At 41.0% G+C, this 19,067-nt stretch overlaps 1 protein-coding gene and 1 long non-coding RNA gene across 2 annotated transcripts in view; both read right to left on the bottom strand.

Moving 5' to 3' along the window:
* The window catches only part of txk (TXK tyrosine kinase), a 15,648-nt gene extending 4,774 nt beyond the window's left edge, over positions 1 to 10,874 (bottom strand). The window contains exons 1-9 of the mRNA XM_059497789.1: positions 10,753 to 10,874; positions 7,010 to 7,061; positions 6,606 to 6,660; positions 6,341 to 6,528; positions 6,199 to 6,258; positions 6,007 to 6,061; positions 5,833 to 5,906; positions 5,623 to 5,750; positions 5,477 to 5,551 (exon numbers count right to left, since the gene is read on the bottom strand). Of these exons, the coding sequence (XP_059353772.1) occupies positions 5,477 to 5,551; positions 5,623 to 5,750; positions 5,833 to 5,906; positions 6,007 to 6,061; positions 6,199 to 6,258; positions 6,341 to 6,528; positions 6,606 to 6,660; positions 7,010 to 7,061; positions 10,753 to 10,765 (700 nt within the window). The 5' untranslated portion in view covers positions 10,766 to 10,874. The remainder of the gene's footprint in view (positions 1 to 5,476; positions 5,552 to 5,622; positions 5,751 to 5,832; positions 5,907 to 6,006; positions 6,062 to 6,198; positions 6,259 to 6,340; positions 6,529 to 6,605; positions 6,661 to 7,009; positions 7,062 to 10,752) is intronic.
* Positions 1 to 19,067, bottom strand: part of LOC132160659 (uncharacterized) — a 224,600-nt gene that overhangs the window by 58,649 nt on the left and 146,884 nt on the right. The gene's annotated exons all lie outside the window — the stretch shown is intronic.

The following is a 19,067-nucleotide window of genomic DNA, read 5'->3' as shown; positions in this document are numbered from 1 at the left end:
AACCAAGACTTCTAACCCTAACTAACCCGAACCCTATCTTGTTTAATATTAATTGATTATTCATTTATTCATAAGAACTGCACACATACAGCTGTATTAGTTTAGTTTGATTAAATCACACCACATTAACCCAATTACTGTGTTTTACATCTTTTTCTAATGTTATGTTTAAATAAGCAATTTATTAGTTACATTTGCATTTGTTTCCAGAATAGAAATCAGAAGTCAGGTTCAGAGAGGACTTTGGATTTCTCTCTTTTTATCGCTCCATAAATCAGAAAATACTGTCAACAGACTGAAAACTGACAGATCTTCACCAAGTTTTCAGGAGTAAAATGTTAAATCAGTGTGAATGAAATATGAACAAACCTTCAGAATATAGAGCGGAATAAAACTGTAAAGATTGGGTTTTGTAAGAGAAAAAACTCTTTAAAGATTGAAATCTACAGAAGCAATCAAATAAACACTTCAATTTGTATTTGAATGTTTTCTTTCCACAAGACTGAAAGAAGAAACATGATATAGAAAAAACTGATCCTGAAATACACCGGTTTAGTCTATTTTAAGTGTCTTGAAGGGGTCATATCTACTTCTAAAAAGAATTTTATTTTTTTGTAATAAAATGTGTTTTCCACATACTGTACATTATTGTATTGTATAATGCAGCAGCAAGAGTTCTTACTAGAACCAGGAAGTATGACCATATTAGCCCGGTCCTGTCAACACTGCACTGGCTCCCTATCAAGCATCGCATAGATTTTAAAATATTGCTTATTACTTATAAAGCCCTGAATGGTTTAATAATAATAATTCATTACATTTATATAGCGCTTTTCTAGGCACTCAAAGCGCTTTACATAGTCTGGGGGTATCTCCTCATCCACCACCAGTGTGCAGCATCCACCTGGATGATGCGACGGCAGCCATATTGCGCCAGAACGCCCACCACACACCAGCTTACTGGTGGAGAGGAGACAGAGTGATGGGTTGGACAGTGTTTTCTCTACTTCCTGTTGGCCTTCTGTAGCAAATCGTAGCTCCGTGTAGCTGTTTTTATTTTATTTTTTTCTCTAGAATCTTTATCTTACTATCACTATCACAAGTGGTAAAATATAACTTAATTCACACCATATTTCTGATATTATCGCTCAATCTTATCAGATTAACTTTGATCGTTCACTTTTATTTTATTTCCGTGAGTGCAGTACACCTGCAAAGCGTTAGCACTCGTTAGCTTGTCATTAGCGTCTTCATTCGAACCTATCGCTGTTTTCTTTTCTCCTCTCCCTCGCTCCAGTTTTTCACAAGTTCATCAAACAACCGCAGTAAGAATATTTCATCAAGCACGGTGAGTAATGGCTTCTCCTATCATTGTTTCTTGCACCTCTTGCCACATGTACAGTTTATCTATCTCTGTCACTGATGAGGGATTCACATGTGATAAATGCAGGGAAATAGTTAGGCTGACAGAGAAGATTTCAGAATTAGAGACACGCATCCAAACTTTAATTGAGGACAGTAAGAATGTTAGGGCTCTAGATACGGCTTTGGATGCGTCTAGCTCAGGGATTCCTGTACATTGTTCGGTTCCGGAAACAGAGCCCCTGCAGCAGGGCAACTGGGTGACGGTGAGGCAGCGTAGTCGTGGGTCAAAACACCGCTCTTCTGTTCTGATCAAAACATTAAACAGGTTCTCCCCACTCAGTGATGCACCCACTGAGAAACCTGATGAAAGTGCTCTAGTTATTGGTGATTCTATTGTACGGAACATGAATATAGAGACACCAGCCACCATAGTCAAATGTTTACCGGGAGCCAGAGCGCCTGACATCTTGGCAAATTTAAAAGTGCTGGCTAATGCTAAACGTAAATACAGTAAGATTGTTATTCATGCCGGCGCTAATGATGTTCGACTTCGCCAGTCGGCTCTCAGCTCTATATTTCTTCGCGGCCCGGTGAAACACACCAATTTGAAAAACTAATGGATTGCATAGTCGATATAAAAAACTGGATGACGAGTAATTTCTTACTGCTAAATTCTGAAAAAACAGAGGTGTTAATTATAGGACCTAAAAACTCTGCTTGTAATAACCTAGAACACTGTCTAAGACTTGATGGTTGCTCTGTCAATTCTTCGTCATCAGTTAGGAACCTAGGTGTGCTATTTGATCGCAATCTTTCCTTAGAAAGCCACGTTTCTAGCATTTGTAAAACTGCATTTTTCCATCTCAAAAATATATCTAAATTACGGTCTATGCTCTCAATGTCAAATGCAGAAATGTTAATCCATGCATTTATGACCTCAAGGTTAGATTATTGTAATGCTTTATTGGGTGGTTGTTCTGCACGCTTAGTAAACAAACTACAGGTAGTCCAAAATGCAGCAGCAAGAGTTCTTACTAGAACCAGGAAGTATGACCATATTAGCCCGGTCCTGTCAACACTGCACTGGCTCCCTATCAAGCATCGTATAGATTTTAAAATATTGCTTATTACTTATAAAGCCCTGAATGGTTTAGCACCTCAGTATTTGAATGAGCTCCTTTTACATTATAATCCTCTACGTCCGCTACGTTCTCAAAACTCAGGCAATTTGATAATACCTAGAATATCAAAATCAACTGCGGGCGGCAGATCCTTTTCCTATTTGGCGCCCAAACTCTGGAATAACCTACCTAACATTGTTCGGGAGGCAGACACACTCTTGCAGTTTAAATCTAGATTAAAGACCCATCTCTTTAACCTGGAATACACATAACATACTAATATGCTTTTATTATCCAAATCCGTTAAAGGGGGGTAGGTAATACATGTATAAACAACTTTCTTCCAAATTTGTTTAAACTTTCTTTATATATCAATGCATAATTAAAATGTAAGTACTCTGATAAAAAGAGTATAAAAATCGAGTGACTCTAGACCGTTTAATCTGTATTAAACACAGCTCATTATTTCCATTTCGGGACGAAACATAGGATTGGCTTAGGCGACTGTCACTCTCTCGCAACCATGGCAACCAGCCTTTTGCCACACATGACCTGCCCACTTGCGCGTGCACGTTTGATTTGAGGAATTCAACAGGCACGGATCCTAGGAATACCAAAACAATGGCAGAGAAACAGCAAGCAAAATTCACAGTACCAGCCTATGCAGTTAGTGAAGGCAAACCAGGCAAAAAAGGAAGACAGTAACAGTACAAGAAAAGGCAATGAACAAAAAGTCTTTGGATAAACAAAGAAATAAAACGCGAGTTAATTTCAGCGTGGCTTTCCAGCGATGGCGAGAACTGAGGGAACTTAAGGGGCAGAAAAAGTGACTCCTTGATGGCTTTATTTCTGCTGGACAGGTAAATCTTTCTTTTTGTATTTTGATCATAAATATTTTTTTCATGAAGCATGTGTCATTAGCACACATATCTGCGTAATATAGCTAACATAACATTACTTAGCGAGCCATAGTAGAGGCTTTGGAAGGAGCCCAGAAGGGAGGGGGTGGAGTGAATGGAAATAATGAGCTGTCTTTAAAACAGTCGTGAGAGGTCTACAGTCACTCGATTTTTATACTTTCTTTTTCAGAGTACTTACATTTTAATTATGTATTGATATATAAATAAAGTTTAAACAAATTTGGAAAAAAAGTTTTTTATACATTTTTTACCTACCCTGCCTTTAAAGGATTTTAAGGCTGCATTAATTAGGTAAACCGGAACCGGAAACACTTCCCATAACACCCGATGTACTTGCTACATCATTAGAAGAATGGCATCTACGCTAATATTTGTCTGTTTCTCTCTTGTTCCGAGGTCACCGTAGCCACCAGATCCAGTCTGTGTCCAGATCAGAGGGTCACTGCAGTCACCCGGATCCAGTACGTATCCAGACCAGATGCTGGATCAGCACCTAGAAAGGACCTCTACATCCCTGAAAGACAGCGGAGACCAGGACAACTAGAGCCCCAGATACAGATCCCCTGTAAAGACCTTGTCTCAGAGGAGCAGCAGGACAAGACCACAGGAAACAGATGATTCTTCTGCACAATCTGACTTTGCTGCAGTCTGGAATTGAACTACTGGTTTCGTCTGGTCAGAGGAGAACTGGCCCCCAACTGAGCCTGGTTTCTCCCAAGGTTTTTTTCTCCATTCTGTCACCGATGGAGTTTCGGTTCCTTGCCGCTGTCGCCTCTGGCTTGCTTAGTTGGGGTCACTTCATCTACAGCGATATCGTTGACTTGATTGCAAATAAATGCACAGACACTATTTAACTGAACAGAGATGACATAACTGAATTCAATGATGAACTGCCTTTAACTATCATTTTGCATTATTGACACACTGTTTTCCTAATGAATGTTTTTTCCTTTTTGTTTAAAGCGCTATATAAATTAAGGTGACTATTGTTTCTCCTCTAAGCCCCGCCTTCTGAAACATGTTGATTCTTACAAAGCTCGTCATTCTGAAAAGCGAGGTGTGCTCTGATTGGCCAGTTATCCAGTGTGTTGTGATTGGCCGAAGGCCTCAAGCTTGTGACGGAAATGTTACATTCTTTGTGTGAACATGTGGGCGGAGTTATGCAAATCTTCCCACACAGTGATGTAGATGTGTGGGGGCGTGTTTAAACGAGGTGTTTTAGGAGGACGAGGACGAGTCTTAACTTTGATAAAGATTATCTCTTTGTATTTGAGACTTTAGTCTTTGCAACTTTAAAGATCTCCTTCATGCACCAAGAGCTTGTTACACTCCAAAGAGAAAGGGAAATATATGACGCCTTTAAAATACGGGCTCTTGCTTTGTGTGTGTGTGTGTGTGTGTCTGTGTGTGTGTGTGTTTGTGTGTGTGTGTGTGTGTGTGTGTGTCTGTGTCTGTGTGTGTGTGTGTGTTTGTCTGTGTGTGTGTGTGTGTGTGTGTGTGTGTGTGTGTTTGTCTGTGTGTGTCTGTGTCTGTGTGTGTGTGTGTGTGTGTGTGTGTGTGTGTGTGTGTGTGTGTGCGTGTGTGTGTGTCTGTGTGTGTGTCTGTGTGTGTGTGTGTGTGTGTGTGTGTCTGTGTGTGTGTGTGTGTGTGTGTGTGTGTGTGTGTGTGTGTGTCTGTGTGTGTGTGTGTTTGTGTGTGTGTGTCTGTGTGTGTGTGTGTGTGTGTGTGTGTGTGTGTGTGTGTGTGTGTCTGTGTGTGTGTGTGTGTGTGTGTGTGTTTGTCTGTGTGTGTCTGTGTCTGTGTGTGTGTGTGTGTGTGTGTGTGTGTGTGTGTGTGTGTGTGTGTGTGCGTGTGTGTGTGTGTCTGTGTGTGTGTCTGTGTGTGTGTGTGTGTGTGTGTGTCTGTGTGTGTGTGTGTGTGTGTGTGTGGGTGTGTGTGTGTGTGTGTGTGTGTCTGTGTGTGTGTCTGTGTGTGTGTCTGTGTGTGTGTGTGTGTGTGTGTGTGTGTGTGTGTGTGTGTGTGTGTGTGTGTGTGTCTGTGTGTGTGTGTGTGTGTGTGTGTGTGTCTGACCTGAGCTGAATCCCGCTGTGGCCGGCAGACATGTTCCCGAGGGGCCGATGGGATATCTCAGTCTGGAAACCAGTCCTGATCAAACACAGACAGATCGTCAGCGGCTCGTCGCAGCAGAAGCACAGATCTGAACAGAACAGGATTACCTGCTGCGTTGTGTTTGTGGTAGTTGATGAGTTCAGGAATAGAGCCGAACACGTGATTCTCTGCCAAGAAGAACTGAGCTGTGTCTGTCTGCTTGATCTGGTAGTGCCTCACCTCCCCTTTACCTGAACTGATCAATCAATCAATCAACCAATCAATCAATCAGTCAGTGTATCAGGAGATCAATCAGTGATATGATAGAGAATCTTTACCTGTGTGTGTAAACGGAGACAGTGTAGCTGCTGGGCTGACTGGAGCTCCTGACCACAAACCCTCCGTCCTTCCCCTGAAACACACACACACACACACAGACACAAGTTAATGATAGATGATGATGATGATGATGATGGATCAGTTATTGACGATTGATGAATGAGCTTATTCACCTCTTGTCTGAGTAATTGTTCTGCTTCAGCTCTGTTAATGTTTTTGCAGTACCAGCTGATGAAGATCACCATCATCGTCACACACACAGACACACACACAAACTGTCAGTGACCAGTGAACTCTGAATGAACTGATGCAAATCTGGAGATAATCAAAGAGATCCGGAGTGACTCTGATTGGTCGATACTCACTCGTTGGCTTCTATAGTTCCAATCTCTGTAACATAGTTACTGGGAATGAAGCCCTTGTTCCTGAGAGAGAGAGAGAGAGAGAGAGAGAGAATGGCAGACATCTAAACTCAAGAAACACTCACACACACACACACACACTCACCCGTGCATGTCTTTGGCTCTCCACCACAGCTGGTCTTGTTTGTGGAGGATGATGTATGTCTCTCCATGATGAAGCGTCAGGTCTGAACTCTCTCTGGCCGTGAAGTCGTATATGGCCACCACCTTCATCACGCCGCTATCATCATCCTCAGGAGGAGACGGAGGGAGCTTCTTCTGAGACAGCTGAGTCTGAGACGAGAGGAGAGAAGTGTTACAGGAGCACAGAGTGAACGAGAGAATCACTGAAGGAACAGATGTCTGTGTACCGGGTAGACGGATCCTGGATATCTGCTGGGGTTCACATCCAGTCGAGTGCTGCTTCTGAGACACACACACACACACACACATCACCACTCGCTCATTTCTGTCCCATTCACTTTTGTACTGTGCTAGGTTTAGACTTATGTTACAAACAGTGAAAATAATTTATGTAATCTGACAGAAGTCGTCAGTGAATGCTATTTGTCGCAAAGCAATGAGAAATGATCCACAGTTTAGTCACAGAGACTGATGCTGTGCTCGCTGTGTGAAGAGATCAGAAACAGTGACCTAAACATTGAGAAAAGTGTCCTAGAGACTGTAAAACTGTATTTCAGACAGACAGACAAATGAAGAACATCACCAGCCGTTCTAATGCTGTTTTGACCTTTGACCTCTGCTTCAAACGCACCTGGTCTGTAGAGCACAGCAGCAGCAGCAGAAGATGGAGTGAATGGACTGATCTGGAGGAGAGAAACACAGACGATGAGCAGCAGAAACACATCTGTTCACCAAACCACAGACGCTTCAAACCAGCCCAGAGAAACCACCAGAACACCGGCTTCAGAGGATCCTCTCACTCTCTACTCCGGCGTTTAACATCACTACTGTCATCAATCCGTTCAGAAGCATTGTCAGAACATTAGGGTTAGGGGTTACACTTGTTTATAGTGTATTCTTGTTTCCTCAACAACATCCAAAACAGACTCTACAGAATCCTCAGAGCAACGTAAAACACTATCAAAGTGTGTTACCGAATCAGAAAACACTGCGGCTGTCACACAAGACATGCAGAAACACAAGATCTTCAACATCTTGTCCGTTCTGTGTGTAAGAGCTGAAGGTTTCTCATGATGGAGGGTGTGAAGTGACACGCTGCAGCACAATGACCAGCTGCACAAACCGCACACTTCCTGTCAACAGAAAGGTGAAGAGCGTCCGGAGAGAGCTCGGACAGCTCTGAACACAAGCTGTGCTCAAACCACCACGCTCTCACAGCAGAAACATGAGCACACTGCAGGTGCTAATACACTGGTTAGATAAGATGCACTCTTTGAAAGGATGACAGCTTCTGTTCCTGCTTTTCTACGAGCGTAGGAATGTTTGGATGGAAACAGTGTTTTTCATGCACTGGGCAGTTTTGAGATTTATGGGTTTTGAAAAGTGGTTTTCAGTCTAGTGTCCAAATACACATTGAAGTCTTTATTTTATTGCACTTTCCAAGCTCACTCAGCTCTACAATCTTATGATTATTAGATCTGTATGAAGGCCATATAATGTGTATTGCGTGTAGTGTCTGTTGTCGTATCATTCAGGCGGCTGTATGAGTTCTCACCTGAGACTATATCACATTCTGTGTTTGTTCCTTCATAAAGTGTTTTAAGATCGGCCTGAATCTAGACTACAGTATGTTCAGTCTCTACAGCACAAAGGGGATTTACAAATAAAACAACTGAATTTGTTGAATATTGAAGTAATATTTCAGTAATTTATTTTAGTTGAATCCTCTGTTGACAATACAATACACTATATTTTGAGTTCTACTTCTTTAGCTTAAAAATTGTATTAATAAAAATAAATGTTTTGAGTTGCAAATAATTCTAATAATAATTCATAATGATGCAGTACTTTTCAATAATTTAACCACACTTCAAATAGTGCTTTTCCCAGCTTTACACGTGTGTCCCTGCAGCACAGAAGCAGTCATCAGTGTCACAGACGTAATTCTGGAGAAATACACAACAATACACTGTATGAGTCACAAATATACATTTCTCTGTTATGACAAAAATCATTAGGATATTAAGTAAAGATCATGTTCATGAAGATATTTAGTAAAGTTCCTACTGTAAATATATCAAAACGTAATGTTTGATTAGTAATATGCATTGCTAAGAACTTCATCTGAACAACTTTAAAGATGATTTTCTCAATATTTAGATTTTTTTGCTCCCTCAGATTCCAGATTTTCTAATAGTTGTATCTCAGACAGATATTGTCCTCCGAACAAACCACACATCACTGGAGAGATGATTTGGCCTTATGTCTGGTTTTGTGGTTCATATAGAAAGTAGTTACAACAGTAAAGATGTAAACATCATATAGTCATGGATTTGAAACGGAGAAATAAACTGATGAACTTGATCAGAAGGTTAATCGCTCTTATATATTTCCAATACACTCCAATAAACCTGTTCCAATTCCAATTCATTAATGATTTTAATATCTTCAAGTTAAACGCACTTTCGTTTCACGTTTATATCCACGTACCTTCTCGTAGATTCATGGTAGCTTTTGTAGAGTACAGAAAGACTAAACAGCACTCCATATACTTGGAATAGATCCACTTTATCACAAACAAATATGGTGAAGTCAGCTAAAATGGGCCATGTTTTGGTAAATGACTTATAATACCATCACATAAGCTTTGCATGAGATCTAATGATATTTTTATAAATTAGCAGGGGTCTCTTAAATATTTATATATTTTTAAAATGTCAAAAAGTATAACTGTTTTCAAATGATGAGAGTTATAGAGTATCAGCAGGTACCTTCTTGAGCTGCGGCACAACTTCAGCTAAAATGGGCCAATATAAAAAGAGAACAGGTAATTTTAGCTGAAATAATTTTATTTTTAACAGTAAATTGACACTATGGTCTTTATTTTGACATAGCAAGATACTATTACTTTATTACTATTTAATATCGAAGCTTTTGAATGGTAGAGTCGGTAATGTTACAAAAGCTCTTTATTTCATATAAATGCTTTCTATTCATCAAAGAGTCCTGAAACAATTTACTCAACTGAATAATCTTTTTAGCTTTTGTATTTTCTTAAGACAAGATTTTATATGCATTCATATCTCAGCCTATAAACCTATTTTCACTCTCAATTTCTGTCTAAAAATGTGTGTATGCACCCCATTTTAGCTTAACCAGCCATTTCTACCTAAAGATTCTTTTTTAAACTAAACTTTCTTATTTGCCAGAGCATGTCAAACAGTGTTCATAAACCTTTGCTTTGTTGGTAAGCATATGCTTTAGTAGGGTTATTAGTGATGAATGAGATTTACTATGTCAGGCTCACTTACCTTCAGTTTCTCTGACAAACTTCATCTTACACTCTGTCTTCAGAAACTCAGACCAATCCGAGTCATTTTTACATGTCAACAAGTGTTGAAGCAACAATACAAGATCAGTTATTGTGACTGACTATAACCATTTGAAGAAATATGATGCTACAACCTTATTTTGGCCCATTTTAGCTGACTTCACCCTATATTTAACCCAACTTCAGTTGAACTTCAGCACTGCTTCTGCACAATTAAAATATATTTAGTACAAAATTAGCAGTTCTAATTTAGCATTTATTTAGACTTTAAGTACCAATTTATAGTGTGCCAAAAATATATTTAGTTATACTAAAGTACATACAAACAAATTGTACTTAAGAATACTATTTTTCCACTAGGGAATGCATAATTTGCACATTTAAATCCTTTATTTTATAAAAGGTTTTCAGTTCTGAGACAGACTCCCTCCCACACAACACTCTCACTGCTCGGGGAAATCTCACTTTCCTACATTCAACACAAAGAACCCAAAAATAACTGCAACGGGGGAAAAACTACTGATGAAGAGCCCTCGAGTGTCAGACATATAAAACAGAAGAGATCAGCAGCTCATGGACGTTCACTTATTAATAACACTTTAGCATAAGTCAAGCTGTTAAAGGGACGGTTCACCCAAAATAAACATCCCATCATCGTTTACATCCAAACTTCACTGAGAAAAAAACCCTTTCTCAGAAGATCTGCTTCTGCATTTCTCAGAAGACATCAAGTCAGGTTTAAGGAAGACACGATGTTCACTTCAGTATTAGTAAAGAAACATTACATGACTTATGAGTGTTATTCACAGAGTGAACAGAGATGTGCTCATATATCAGTCCTCCTGTTAACACACTGCTCATATTGTCCCTGGCGCACACACACACACACACACACACACACACGTGTAAAGCTGCTGCTGAATGGATATGTAAAAGCATCATAAAGATAAGCGTCACACACAGAGAGAGCTTCAGTGCAGGGCATCAGTCACTCGTCTGCTCAATAATCTCATCAATATGATGTGAAATGTTCTGGTACTCACTGGAGTGAATCATTATACTGCCATCAATCTGTCAGTCCGTCCTGATACTGTGTGTGTGAGCATGTGTGTGTGTGTGTGTGTGTGTGAGAGAGAGAAAATATGAGATGGGAGGAAAGGGTGACGTACTTCACACACACACACACACACACACACACACAAACACACACACACATATATACAGTCCTTCCGCTACAGGATGCCACACCATGAAGGAAAGTTAAGACAATACACACACACACACACACACACACACACACACACACAGTTTATTATTGGCACTGATGTTCTCTCTTGGGTTTTTAACTCCATCTCCATCATAACAGCACAATTCATAATTCATTTCAATGAGCATGTTTTTGATTTCACACAAAAACTGGAATCCTAACCCTAACCCAAATACTTATAATAAGTTACAATAACAGTAATTTACCAGTCTGATTCATTACTGCTCAATCTATTAAAAACAGATGGTCAAAAAGAAAGAAAGAGAGAATTAATGTTTATTTGGGGTTTAAAATACCATTAATATTACAATTGATAATAATAATTAATCATCACTAATATTATGGATTGAAATACACTATCGGATGAGAATAAAACTTGATCTGAATAATGACTTTATTGTTGCTTTACAGCTGACACTGAATTAGTTTCATAATAATTGTTCATAATAAAACATTGTTCTTGTTTATTACTGTGAAGCTGCTTCGAACTGTAGGATGCAATATAAATAAAAATAGCATATTTGGCTCATTTTGCTGCCATGCACTGGCTCCCTATCAAACATCGTAAAGATTCTCAAATCCTGCTAATTATGGTTTAGCACCTCAGTACATGAGCAAGCTCTTATCGCATTATAGTCCTGCTGCATTCTCAAAACTCTTCATTATCTAGTATCTTTGATAATATAGGGTGACCATATTTTAGTTTTCCAGTGGGGGGGGGGGGGGGGGGTGCTGAGGTGTCAAAATATGTAATTTCTATACCTAAAATACATATTTTACAGTCACGGTTATGTATATCGATCATATAAAGCTCCCCAGTAGTGACCCTCCTTCACGAAGCTTAACATCTAGAGTTTCTCACGGGTGACATCAGGGCCGTGTGGACCCTGTCTGAAATCGTGTAAAAAGTGACATGACATTCAGCCAAGTATGGTGACCCATACTCAGAATTCGTGCTTTATTTTTAACCCATCCGAAGTGCACACACACACACACACAGAGCAGTGAACACACACACACTGTGAACACACACCCGGAGCAGTGTTCATCATTTATGCTGCGGCGCCCGGGGAGCAGTTGGGGGTTTGATGCCTTGCTCAAGGGCACCTAAGTCGTGGTATTGAAGGTGGAGAGAGAACTGTACATGCACTCCCCCCACCTACAATTCCTGCCAGCCCGAAACTCGAACTCACAACCTTTCGATTGGGAGTCCAACTCTCTAACCATTAGGCCACGACTATATTGATATATTGATCATAACAGTGAAAGCTAACACCATGTTTCCTGATGATATCTCCCAAGGGTAACATATAAAGCGTGAAGAGTAGCGGCCCTAGTACTGAGCCTTGAGGTACTCCATACTGCACTTGTGATAAACAGCACGAAGAAATAAATAAATGGAACAAGAAATGAAACAATGTTTAGTTTTTTCAAGTTTGTACAGAAACTGAATTATCAAATGTAAAATAGCATTGCAAAAATGAAATATAGATTAGGCAAGTTCTCATTAAAACTAGAAATGTTTTCAGTCAAGAGCAGCGAGTGTTTTCAGCGACGGTCCTGGTGCAATACAAATTACAAGCGTTTCAGTCATGTGTCATTTACACAACATCTCAAACCCACAGGGGAAAAATCAAGCCATGGCAACAGTTTAAAAGTATAGCCCAACTCCATGGAAAGAAATGTGGCCTTCCCTGCATCCATCAGGAGATGCGGGAGTCAGATTCGAGAAAGATGACTGACAGATCATGCTGGAGGATTTACTGCTCAACAGATCCTGAGTGTGTGTCATCACTAAATCAAAAGTGAAATTGAACAGAGTGTGATAGCGGCTCCCTGATGTGCGACAATTAAACGCAATATTAGAATGTTTGCGGGAGAACTGGATACAAAAGATCACGGGGCGATAATTCAGCGGGAGTGGATGAGAGAATAAATCTGTTCTTAAATACTATCGATAACAAGAACTCAGCATGCATTCTCTTCTCTTATCTGGGTTACTCTTCTTCTTCTATGTTTGTTTACACTGGTTTTTGAAACAGCTCCGGTCACTTGATCCTAGCTTGAATTTTATTGGACGGCCCGTGTTTTCGCTTTGCTAAGATGAAAAGATTTGTCGGACTATTTACCAGTAAAGTCATTCCAGTAATTTTATGGCATTTTACTGGTATTATTGTGCGAAAGGGGCGAATGTTTCTGTGCAACATATTTGCAGTGCTTATGAATTAAAACGGCAGTGTGAGTGCTCACAGAATAATCCCACAGACAGAAAAAATGGTCACAGCCTGAACTGCAGTGTAACATTAGTCAAAAACAATTAAAATATCTCGGTTACTTATGTTACCTTGGTTCCCTGAATAGGGAACGAGATGCTGCGATGACATCATCGCTATGGGAACACCTCCAGTGTGAAGCCCTTCAAATGCCAACATGCCAATTTATTGGCCAATAGCACTTAGCATTGCCCCGAGCATACATCACGTATGCTCATATATGTGTGCAAGGAGAGGATGAACCTGCCACAGCACAGACATCTCCCATCAAAGGCTCTTTAAAGAGAGCCTGAGAAGAAGACATTGCGCTCGTAAAATGAGCAGGCACCTTTACAGGCGAAGTCACACCTCATGCATTATAGGCTAAAGATATAGTCACTATCTGACCCTGCATAGCATGGGAGAAAACTCCAACCACTTGCTGAAAGCGAAACAGTGTTGAAGCAGCCTTAGGATAAACTAGGCCTAGGAAGCAGTAAGACTTAACCAACCTTGGGGAAAAGTCCATACAGGAGGAACTGACAGAGCCTGCAGATCCTCATTCCTCTAATAGAGAACAGAACATTTCAAAGTTATCTGACAGACTTAAACGGCTCAAATGGATGGCCTGCCAGAACTTCCAACTGAAATAAGTCCCAAAAAGGATCTGTGTTGGGCAGAAAGGCCTTAGCTGTCTCGCCCCTGCATAAATGGGAAACCAGAGGGTGACGTCCAGCTGAAACACCTCTATGGGTAATGCTCAGCAGATATGGCAGTCACATAAACCTGTGGCAGGTCCCTACAGGGACATGGACTGGGTCCAGATTGTGTCTTAAGGGCACTTAAGGGCATACAGCGCCACGAACGAGTGGGCCAAAACGGCACCACCAAAAACAGATCTGACCAACACTCTGACCAACCTTACTCTGAACAGAGTTGTTTGGAAGCAAACAGGTGGACGGGAAGGCATAAGACTGGTCGAATTTACTCTAGATGTGAACTCGTTCACTGATTTGTTCCAGCTCAAAGCATCAGCGGAGCTGAAAGAAAAATTAACAGCTGGGTAGACTAACGCTTGGTAGCATGAAGCGCCAAGACCATAATGCATGACAAACATCCGCTGCAGGACTCCTAGATGCAGCAGCAGAGCTGAAAGAAATATTATATTACTATTATATTAATATTTTAATATTATATTAATATTATATTACTATTATATTATTATTATTATATTACCCCGGTAGACCAACGCTCGGTAGCATGAAGCGCCAAGACAATGGTGCACAATAAAATAACTGCTGCAGGACTCCTCAGAGTCTGCATCTAAAATCAGTACATGGACAAGTGTTGGTAGCATAAGTTCCAAATCAAATGAACGTGTCTCGTGTCGTGTTTGCTTGATTAATGAGGATAGGTCACCCATTCAATTGATAAATTAACGGCTAGTTAAAGATGTAAAGGGAACTGAACTACTATAGTAATAATTTAAAATAAACTGACATTAGGAATCAATCTCTTGCTCTCCTTATGTTTCTATATGTGTGTTAACACAATTCAGCAGCAAATGAAGACTGATGCCAGGATGTGTTTTTTCCTAAAAATAAGTTTTACTTCGATTTCAGTTTAATAAGAAATAATTGAAGTCACATAAATCACTGTTAGGGTTAGGTTGAACTCAAATCTGACTCCATTATTTATTTAATCTGACTCCATTTTGGTATGACCTCGAATTTAGGTTGGAATGCAAATTGGTTGTACGTCTGTTTCTAATTAGTAGGCCTATCCTTCTGACATTTGATTATTCTAGTTAAACTCTTTAGTTTATATTAACTTGTTCATTCAGGTGCTCACGTCTCTAACAAGGATTCAACGTAATCAACTAGAGTCAATAATTACAGAGTAAAACAGAATAAAATCAAATGTAACAATTTATTATCAGTCAGGTAAATATGAATTCTGCCAATTACATATCCAATTGAAACACATCAAATCATATCAATACAAAACATCAAATTCTCAAAGATGAATCTAAAAGTAAAATATGACTACCTGACCTTAGAAAATACATAGTATGAAGTGAAGAGACACACAACACACTACAGGCTTTCTGGCTACAGAAATCGCCCTGATCCTTTTGCTGCAATCCTTTAAATACCTCAGACCAAGACAAACATCCCCCGAGATGAAGACAGAAACTAACAATTGGAATTTGATTAGGTCAGGTCCCAGACCAGGGTAGTTTACACCTCAATGGGAACAGAAGGTAATTTACATGGAAGATCCTGGAAAAGTGCACTCCCATTACATTAATCAAATTATCTCTTAACTCTTAAGATCTGTATCTTTTAATCTACTTTTCTAAGGTTGACACCATTGTACCAGTTGCCCTGAGACAATACAAATGACACCAAACATGACTGTAAATATCACTTGCATTAATTCAGAATATTATACTATTGGCAATTCTGAGTGAAACTAAGTGGAGGGAGTGTGATGGTGAGGTGTGAACTGCTAGGTGTGTTGCATCTTCGATGGCACCGTTATTTATGATGGAGGGTATTCAAGAGAGTGTTCAAATGTTAATTATCAGGAAAGTCCTTTAGTTTCTTAGAGAGAAGTCGTCCCTCAGTCCAGACGGTCCGGCTCCAGTCTTACACTCCCTTATATTACACTGCTCCCTACTATCCATATGCATCTTTGCTCTTTCGTGTTTTTTCACCTTTCGCTCTTTGGTGGTGCGTCGCCCAATTGCCCTAATGGAGAAACCACCACTGTGCACGACTTAACTTCCTAAAATCAGTGCCTCTCATGTTGTTTAATAAAGTTGAGAAAAGACTTGATCCAGGGAGGAAGTAGAGCAAGGGGGATTTTATATCAGTAAGTTCACTCCTTAACCCATAGCTTATATCTACAGCTTGTGTGTCTACGAGCTCAAGTGCTGTAGAGTAGACATTACATTACATTTACATTTACATTTAATCATTTAGCAGATGCTTTTATCCAAAGCGACTTACAAATGAGAACAATAGAAGCAGTCAGGTCAACAAGAGAACAACAACAGTATACAAGTGCCATGACAAGTCTCAGTTAGTCTAGTATAGAACGCATAGGTAGGTTTTTTTTAATATAAAATTAAAAGACAAGAAAAGGAAAAGTGCTAGTGTTAGTTGGTTAAGTGCAGGCGAAAAAGATGAGTCTTTAGCTGTTTCTTGAAAATGAGTAAAGACTCAGCTGTACGAATTGAGATTGGGAGGTCATTCCACCAGCTGGGCACAGTCCAGGAAAAGGTCCTTGAGAGTGATTTTGAACTTCTTTGGGATGGTACCACAAGGCGTCGATAACTTGCAGAGCGCAAACTTCTGGAGGGCACATAAGATTTAACCAATGAGTTTAGGTAAGTTGGTGCCGTGCCAGTGGTCGTCTTGTAGGCAAGCATCAGTACCTTGAATTTGATGCGAGCAGCTACTGGTAGCCAGTGTAACCTGATGAGGAGAGGAGTAACGTGAGCTTTTTTTGGCTCATTGAAGACAACCCTCGCTGCTGCATTCTGGATCAATTGCAGAGGCTTGACAGTACATGCAGGAAGAGCCAGGAGAGCATTACAATAGTCCAGTCTGGAGAGAACAAGAGCTTGGACAAGAAGTTGGGTTGCTTGCTCTGACAGGAAGGGTCTAATCTTCCTAATGTTGTATAAGGCAAACCTGCAGGACCGGGTAGTTGTAGCAATGTGGTCTGTGAAGCTTAACTGATGATTCATCACAACTCCTAGGTTTCTAGCTGTCCTCGAAGGAGTAATGGTTGATGAGCCCAGCTGTATAGAGAAGTTGTGATGAAGCAATGGGTTAGCTGGAATCACCAGGAGTTCTGTCTTCGTAAGGTTAAGCTGAAGATGATGGTCATTCATCCAGCTAGAGATGTCACTCAGACAGGCTGAAGTGCGAGCAGCTACCGTCGGGTCGTCTGGCTGGAATGAGAGGTAGAGTTGGGTGTCATCAGCGTAGCAGTGATAAGAAAAGCCATGCTTCTGAATGACAGATCCTAATGATGTCATGTAGATGGAGAAGAGAAGTGGTCCAAGTACTGAGCCTTGAGGAACCCCAGTAGCAAGGTGGTGTGACTTTGAAACATCACCCCTCCAAGACACACTGAAGGATCTGTCAGAGAGGCAGGACTTAACCCACAGGAGTGTTGTTCCAGAGATGCCCATCTTTCTGAGGGTGGACAGGAGAATCTGGTGATTAACGGTGTCAAAAGCAGCAGAAAGGTCCAGTAAGATGAGTACCGAGGATTTTGAAGCTGCTCTTGCTAGTCGCAGGGCTTCAGTAACCGAGAGCAGAGCAGTCTCAGTTAAGTGGCCACTTTTGAAGCCAGATTGGTTGCTGTCCAGGAGGTTGTTCTGTACAAGGAACATAGAAAACTGGTTGAACACAGCTCGCTCAAGTGTGTTTGCAATGAATGGAAGAAGGGAGACCGGTCTGTAGTTTTCAAGAAGCGCTGGATTTAGAGATGGTTTCTTGAGCAGTGGGCTTACCCGAGCCTGCTTGAATGCTGAGGGAAATGTTCCAGAGTGAAGAGAGGAGTTGATAACGTGAGTAAGCGAAGGCATGATTGAAGAAGAGATCGCTTGAAGGAGGTGAGTGGGGATTGGATCAAGTGGACAAGTAGTAGGATGATTGGACAGGAGAAGTTTGGAGACGTCCATCTCTGAGAGTGGGGAGAAGGAGGAGAAAGAGTGTGCGTCGTCATTGTGAAGTTGTCCTCAGTCTGCGGTGTGGAGAATTGGTCACTGATGGATCTTGTCTAATTTGTGAAGAAAACTGCAAAGTCGTCCGCTGTAAGAGTTGATGGAGCAGGTGGTGGCGGCGGATTAAGAAGAGAAGAGAAAGTCTTGAAGAGTGTCCGAGCGTCACAACAGCTGTTAATTTTGTTGTGGTAGTAGGATGTTTTAGCCGTGAAGACATTTGCAGAGAAGGAAGAGAGGAGAGACTGATACACACTGAGGTCGGTAGACTTTCTTGATTTCTGCCATTTCCTCTCTGCAGCCCTGAGTTTAGAGCGATGTCCATGGAGAACCTCGGACAGCCAGGGGGCAGATGGGGCGGTGCGTGCTGGTCTAGACAACAGTGGGCAAAAGTTGTCCAAGCAAGATGTTAAAGTGGAGCAAAGAGTGTCCGTAGCGCTGTTTGTGTCCAGAGCAGAGAACTGAGAGAGTGAAGGAAGCGAGGATGAAACCACAGAAGATAGGCGAGATGGAGAGATTGAGCGTAGGTTCCATCGAAAGGTGACCTGTGTTGGAGTGTGAGGAACTTCAGGAGTAAGTGCTAGGTTAGCAGTAATGAGGAAGTGGTCTGAGGTGTGCAGTGGAGCAACTGAAGAGTTGTCCACAGAGCAACAGCGCGTGTAGATGAGGTCCAGTTGGTTGTCTGATTTGTGAGTCGCTGTAGTAGACACTAGCTTGAGATCAAATGAGGTGAGCAGAGTGTTGAAGTCAGCAGCCTGGGGTTTATCTAGGTGGATGTTGAAGTCACCAAGCAGTACCAGAGGAGTACCATCTTCAGGAAAGTTTGATAGCAGCGCATCCAACTCCTCCAAGAAGTTTCCCAATTGACCTGGGGGACGATAAATGACCACAAAGTGGATTTTAACAGGGTGGGTTACAGTAATGGCATGTGATTCAAATGAACCAGTACCTGTAGGTGATGGCTGAAGATCAAATTTCCATTCTTTTGATATAAGGAGACCTGTACCTCCACCCCTCCCAGTGGTACGAGGAGTGTGGGAACAAGTGAAATTAGTGGAGAGGGCTGCAGGGGTGGCAGTATCTTCAGGTTTGATCCAA

The sequence above is a fragment of the Carassius carassius genome, chromosome 17 (assembly GCF_963082965.1).
Source record: "Carassius carassius chromosome 17, fCarCar2.1, whole genome shotgun sequence".
NCBI classification, from domain to species: Eukaryota; Metazoa; Chordata; class Actinopteri; order Cypriniformes; family Cyprinidae; genus Carassius; species Carassius carassius.
Note: the sequence above shows the minus strand (reverse complement) of the source record. Positions and strands in the feature narration are given on the sequence as shown.